A 7,142-nucleotide genomic window follows, 5' to 3' on the forward strand; every position below is an offset into this window, starting at 1 on the left:
GGGAGGGGAGAGCAATAAATATGTACAACAGTAGCTAGAAAAACCAAAAATGCGTATAAACAAACACTGTTACGTTCTAAAAGCTGATTACAAATTATCACGACTGTAGAAAATACATGCACAAAAACATTGGATAAAAAAAAAAACTAGAATGTAGTTAAGACATAATAGTAACGGGAAAAACAGAACATGGTATGCACCGCTTATGTCCACAAAGGCTAAAACAGAGGGCTGTTTTCCGCCTTAGCTATTTCTATGCATTGCGTAGGCCCGAACAGGCTATCATCTAAGCGCCTACCCCTTCTGAACCCATTCTGAAGTTCTCCGAGTATCCGATTACCTTCTACCCATGAGTGCATTTTTAATTTCACCGCCTGCATTGCCAGCCTGTACATAACAGATGTTATCGTAACCGGACGAAAGGATTTTATGTCCATCTTATCTCCTTTTCCTTTATAAATCAAATTCATTTTACTCTGTCTCCAGCTGCGCGGAATTTGCTGATTTGTTATGACTGTCTTTAATGCTTTTATCAGCGCTTCCTTGCTTCTTGGGCCAAGTTCATTAATCAGCTTAATTGGAATTTCGTCTATCCCTGCGGATGTGGTTTTAGGAATATTCGCTTCCGCCTTTTCCCAGTTAAGACTAGTTTGTTGTAAGCTGTTCTCTATTGCGGTGTCCAGTGTTGCCGCCTCACTTGGGGAGATTACCCCATAGTCGTTGCTAAAAGACGCAGCTATAAATGACGTAATGTAGTTCACGGCATCGTCTCCCTCTAAACATTTTCCCTCAGCATCTATAATCTGTTCCTGCGTTCTTTGATTTGTTTTTCCCAAGCAGCTTATATGGTTCCAGAATTTTCTTGGTCACCCTTTATTTGCCTCGCGAACTTCAGCCAGCCATTTATCACAGGACGGCTTCATTTTAGCCTGGACTAGGACCTGAACTTGCTGTTTCTCTTTTCGGTAAGATTCCCATTTTTCGCCTATTTCCTCTTCAGATAACTGCGCCCTCTTTGCTTCTCTGTGTTCCCTTGAAGCCACCCGTCGTTGTTCGATGACCTCCCTAATTTCCTTATTCCACTAGCTTTGTGGCTTCCTCTTTCCTCTCCATCGGTTTACTCCTTTCACTTGTTTCGTTTTTGTAGCGATGAGCAGTTCTAACTGATTATAATCCGACTTCTCCATGGGGCGTTTCTCGATTACTTCTATATCGGCTGATATTAGCGCTATTTTGTTCATCGTTTAATTTTGCGTTGTCTTTTTGACTTCGCTGCATTTCTCTTTTGACTGGGGCTCCCAACTGTAGACTAATACGTTTATGATCACCTCCTAGGCTGTACTTCCCCTCTTCGTCTATTTCCATTATTGCGAGCTTGCTATAGATGCCGTGCGACATCAGACAGTAGTCAATGGTTGTTTGCCTGTTACGGGATTCTCACGTGATTTGTCCTTCACATTTAGTTTCTCTATAGACAATAACTAGGTTTTGCCGCTCACACAAGTCTAGCACTAACTTCCCGTTACAATCTGTGTATCCATCCAGATCCTCTATGTGGCCGTTCATGTCTCCAAGCAAAATGATATCGACACCGTCTCCAATCTCCTTTATATCGTCACTGAGGCACTTAACTAGATCCCATGGCTGCATTGTGTGGCGCCATCTGTCCGCGTTCAAAGGAAGCAATAGAAGCAGCGAACAAGATCTGGTCGCGTCGTCGAGTGCAGTGTTAACACCTAAATATATTCTTATACGGCAGTTTTTGCAAATATTTCCTTTTCATCAACATTAGAGAATGCATATGCTGTTGTGCTTGACATGTGCAACAGAAAAAGGAAAAGGAGAACAGAAATGATGAAGTTGAAATTTCAGTACTGGAAAATGATAGCTTTCACGTAGTCAGAAGAAAAAATGCGCTTGCATAGAAAACTCCGTAGAATAAAGATAAAGTCATGAAAGGAGGAAAAACCGGCACTCAATATTATGGTGCACAATGCCTACGTAATGCCTTGTCAAAATTATAGGTGCAGAAAATTGTCGAAAGGAGACGATTCCATTGAGTAAAGGTACGAGAAAGAAACGAATTTCGAAACACGTTAGTGCGCGCCTGGAAGAACAGGAGATTTTGAGCGCGACGTGCTTACAAACTTTTAAACGCTACAGCAGTAAGGAAAGGTGATACTGATAGGTGCAATTACTGTTAGTGTCATTATTTATTGAGAGGCGTGTAGCCCACTGTAAGTTATATCCATATCAATTTTAGAATTTTGGAAAGGCAGCTACCCTCGGCGCTCTGGTCCAACAAATTCTGCCTACACCGCGCCAAAATACATGTGCTTTCGAGAATCTTGTAGTCAAACCAACCCCTCCAGTTCACGTAACTCGTTGAAGTATACAAAACTGTATGGCCACAACGCCGCGGGTAACGGCGTTTCCAAGATTCGGAAAACTAGTATGAATATAACTTATGGAGGAGTATAAGCTTCTTAATAAATAATTTGACTAGCGATAATAGTTAAAAAACTAACGGCTCAATATTAGTTGGCCAACCTACTAGTTTGCGTTTCTTATCTGTGCCCTGATGCGCTACACAACTGTCAGTGCCATGCCGAAACAAATGCTCCTCTAACTCATAAAGCCTAATTTTACAAATTGCCGAACATGACATCTTACGGGAAGCATCCGGTATACCATTAACGACGGGCGCCAGCGCTTAATTTAGCTTAATACGAGGTACAATTTGAAGGAGCTGCTGGCTTGCTCTTCTCAATCCAGTCACGCTGGGTAGGTAGTCGGAATTCTCTATTAGGACATATGGAATTGGCGGAGTAGAGCAATAACGCTGATGGGCGACTGCCCATGCCAAGCTGGGCGGGAGGCAGGCAGGCGACCAAGCAGTCAAAGACTATGAGACAGGTTCAAAGAATAGCAGGGGCGAGTTAGAGTTCGCGGAACGAAATAGTTTACGGAATATAAACACCCACCTTCGCAAATGACAGGACCGGAAGCGTACCGGACGAGCCGAAATGCGAAAATAAAAATGAAATAGACTTAATATTGTACATGCATTTTGAATCGTGCAGATGTGGAGGTGCTCAGCAAGGAGCTATGTAGTGAGTAAAGACGGTGAAGTCTCGAATTATACCACATTTTAACGGGGAACGGAGGAAATGAGTAAAAAATGAGGACAGAAAAGAATTGGCTGCAAGAGAAAGTGGAAGAATTCAAAATCCCGCAGCAGAACAGGTATTCCGCAGTAACCGAGGGCTACGGCCTAAGCGTTCTAGCGATGAATGATAATATCTGATATATCAATCGAGAATACGGAATTAAAAGGGGGGGTGGGGATATGCAGTTAGCAAGGGTGTTCGAAAGGGCTAGTTAGTAGTTCATATATGTAAACAACAGCGCACCCTTAAGACACGGACTGAGCAAGATAGGACGACAAAGCGCTGACTTCAACTAGTTCTTTTATTGCTGAGCGACACAATATTTAGGAAAAGTGGCCGGGAAAACACAGGGAACAGCTGCTGTGCATGCACGTGACAGAAAGATAACAAAGGTGAAAGACACTCGAGATAACAACGCTGCGCCTGGGAACGGACTAAAATGGAAGGGCCGGTAAAGGGATGAAGCCGATAAGCAGTAACAGAGTAACAAATGACAGCATGAAAACAGAAATGCAAGTAAAACAGTCAAAAAGCACGTTAAAAGCAGAATGAAAACAAAGTGCAGAGTGAATGAAAAATGCCATAGGAGAGCCAAAATAGCAGTTAAAAGCACAAGGACGAAAGTAACCAATGCCAAAAGGGCCAGTAAGAGCCAAACGCAGCAAACAGAACCCCTAAACTTCAAAACTTCTAAATTAGGGTAGGACGACCTGATTACTCTGACCGCCGCTTTTTCTGCGCTCCACCGATTTACGACGAAGTAAATGAGCGGAAAGTGAGCCTGAGCTTCGACGTGACATTTTCACAAGTTTTGCTCGGTCATAAGCTGCAGGAGCAGGGAAAACGCGGCCGGCACCCACGCCAGCTAAAGATTTGGCCGGCTAATCCTAAAAATTAAGCTTTCCGTCGAAGGTTTAGTTGTGGAGAAGCAACACAGCGGTAGAGCCAAACATACGTAAACTGGTGCAAAATTAGACGTAATTATAAATGAGGTGATGGCGATGGCTTGAACACACATTGCAAGTAAAATAGTTTAGTGTAGCTTTAGTGTGCTTTAACGTCTGAAAGGGACTCAAGCTATGAGGGTCGCCGTAGTGAAGGGCTCCGGAAATTTCGACCACCTGGGGTTCTTAACGTGAACTGATATCGCAAGGTACACGGTGCAAGTACAATAGATATTACATAATCATATGGAACCGGAAAGAGAAGGAAACATTACACATTAAGTTTTATGCATAAGGCAATGCTTACGATGAGGAATAAATAAAGAAAATTTATTTTATTTGTACGCAGCACGCATTTTCAGCACAATACGGAGAAGAGAACTTGCTTCATATTATGGGAACAAGCATGAGAAGAGCGGAAAAGATGCTACAGTGCAATAACCATTCGAAACATATTCCTTTGAATGACAACGTCGTCATTGATCAAGCAACCTCAGTCGAGGCCCTCATACATTTCACACGAGGCCGATTGTACTCGGAGAAGTGCTTCAATGCACAAGCGACCACATTCCTATTCCCTTCACAATACTGGATCGCACGAGAAATGTACGATAAGCAGAGGCCAGGGCCAAGATACGTCCGTATCACTGTATACACCTTGCTCCTGTCTCAGCAACATTTACAGTTCAGGGCTCAGCGATATTTTCTTAGTTTACCGAAGCAAGAATAAAGACCATTTTTAGGCACAGGCTAAACTAAGCCGCTGGTTTTTTGCTTGCGAACAGTTCATCTGCAGTGGCGGTGGGGAGAAATTGAATGATTGTCCGCTTAAATACGGAGCATTCAAACCCAAGGCAGTGGAAGGTGAGAAACGAGGCAGACCTTGTACGCGATGACGTTGCGGTTCATGCACCAGCTTACCTGTAATTAAGGCCACCTTGCCTTTCAGGTCAGGCATGACCTTTTGAAACGGTGAGCACACGTCTGAGCAGTTGAGGACGAAATGACACCTACTGACTCTGCCCCGGAGGCGACGCCTCGCTGCTCTCGTCTCTGCGTTGTTGACGTGGAGATAAGGGAGCATCTGGCGGACGGAATCCTCTCCGGTTACGCTGCTTGGCTCTCGCTATACGCGCTGCAGCTTTCTGCGCTCCCTTTTTTTAGTTTTCCGGCTTTTCTATTTTGGTTCGTGGTGGCTTTGAAACGTATGTTGTTTCTGTCAGAGCTCTGAAATGAGCGCTTATCATAACCTCGATGCATTGCTGGGCAACGCACTTTTATAGAGCACATTTTAACGTACTCTTGTAACGTACTCTTATAGAGCACACGGGCATACTGGTTCCTCTATAGAATTCCTAATGCTGAAAGTGTCACTCCTTACACAGCATCCAACTTGCGCGCCCTAATATTTGCAACAGCTCCTATACACTCACTTGTACATATACCAGTAGGTGCCAAAATCCACAGATATAAAAACTCAGGCGAAAAAGCTAACGCGCCAAAGTAGCCGACGCAAACTTCTAGTTCTAATTCGGCACCAGCACTTGAAGTATCGGTCCTCGCCACGAGCTGCACTCGAATAGACATCATTGAAGCAGTGTGTAGCACCTTATCACCAGTTGCCCTTCCATTAATCTTTGAAAGTCATCTGTGTATCGTACGAATAACTTTTGGATGCAATATCAGCATTAGAATTTTTTGCGGCTCTCAAGACGGAATTTGTTTCTTTTGTTATCTGCTAAGTGAGTACCAAATTTTGTGCATTTTCTGGTGTTCAACATGTCAGCATTATGAATACTCTTAGCGAATTGAGCTGGAGTATGCAACCCATTTAGGTACTTTGCGCACAATTGTATAGATTTGTCCCTCGCAGCTTGTTCAAACCCTGTCCATTATGTAGCACTGACTTCTTTATTTCAGATTAATTAGGCCTTCTTCATAATGATTAAGGTGCATTTAATGCCGACTAGGGAACAAAAAATAAGTATTTTTCAAAACATTGAACGTGGGCCGCCGCGGTGGCTCAGTGGCTATGGTGCTCGGCTGCTGTCCCGAAAGACGCGGGTTCGATCCCGGCCGCGGCGGCTGAATTTCTTTGGAGGAGAAATTCGAGGCCGATGTCAGTGCACGTTAAAGAACCCCAGGTGGTCGAAATTTTCGGAGCCCTCCACTACGGCGTCTCTCATAGCCTTAGTCGCTTTGGGACGTTAAACCCCATAAACCAAACCAAACCATTGAACGTGGTGGCACGTTCTCCGTCATTTTCTTGTAGGCAGGTTGGGCCGCCTGTACTAATGAAACTTTTCTGAATTCTTAGTGCCACGTGCACCTTCAAAAAAGGAAATGATTGCGTTATCAATAGGGCTAAAGTTCACAAATCCAGATGAGTAGCCTCAGTTAACAACATTTTTGACAGTTTGTAAAAGATCTAAAAAATTGTAAAAACTACCAAAGCAGTCTGCAAACATATATCGGTTCATGTGTTCCGTTCGAAAACCTAAGAAGCTGGCTTTTTTGGAGTCCTGATATATTACTTGGGCGAAAAATTGTTTGGTTTAAACCAAAGTAATGAACGGAGCTTGAACAGCTTAAATAAGAGCTCCATCAGTCATGCCAAGCTCAAGAGACAGGCACTCAAGCAGAAAGAAGCAGCAGCTAGGATTGTGCTTTTGTTTGTTTCTTGTGTGGCTGCAATGTCAAGCACGTCGTTATGAACTGGCTGTACGCCTACTTCCTCAGCAAACTTTCACTCCGCGAAAGATCATACGCCAGTGCTCTGTGGACCCACTGCTGTATCACGGGACGCAACCGCACTTTGAGGAAATCGCTAGGAAGAAAATTCTAGTGGTTAGTAACGCCAGAGTCGGAGAAGACACGTGAAAGCGCTGGATTAAACTCGTTCGTCGTAAGAAACAGGTTTGCGTTCTATTTCTTCCTCCACACCATTTTAAGGCTATAGACGCTGGCTAGACTTCTAAAATAAAAAAGAAATGGCCGACGATTTAGGTTCTTAGGTCAGCTGATAAGT

The 7,142-nt window shown here is 43.7% G+C and overlaps 1 protein-coding gene across 1 annotated transcript in view; it reads right to left on the reverse strand.

Annotated features, from left to right (window-relative positions):
- The window catches only part of LOC149361205 (uncharacterized), a 49,847-nt gene extending 44,711 nt beyond the window's left edge, over positions 1-5,136 (reverse strand). The window contains exon 1 of the mRNA XM_089569468.1: positions 5,036-5,136. Within this exon, the coding sequence (XP_089425594.1) occupies positions 5,036-5,072 (37 nt within the window). The 5' untranslated portion in view covers positions 5,073-5,136. The remainder of the gene's footprint in view (positions 1-5,035) is intronic.
- Positions 5,137-7,142: the final 2,006 nt, after the last annotated feature.

This window comes from Amblyomma mixtum, chromosome 2 (genome assembly GCF_055824585.1).
Source record: "Amblyomma mixtum isolate Tamu chromosome 2, ASM5582458v1, whole genome shotgun sequence".
Taxonomy (NCBI): domain Eukaryota; kingdom Metazoa; phylum Arthropoda; class Arachnida; order Ixodida; family Ixodidae; genus Amblyomma; species Amblyomma mixtum.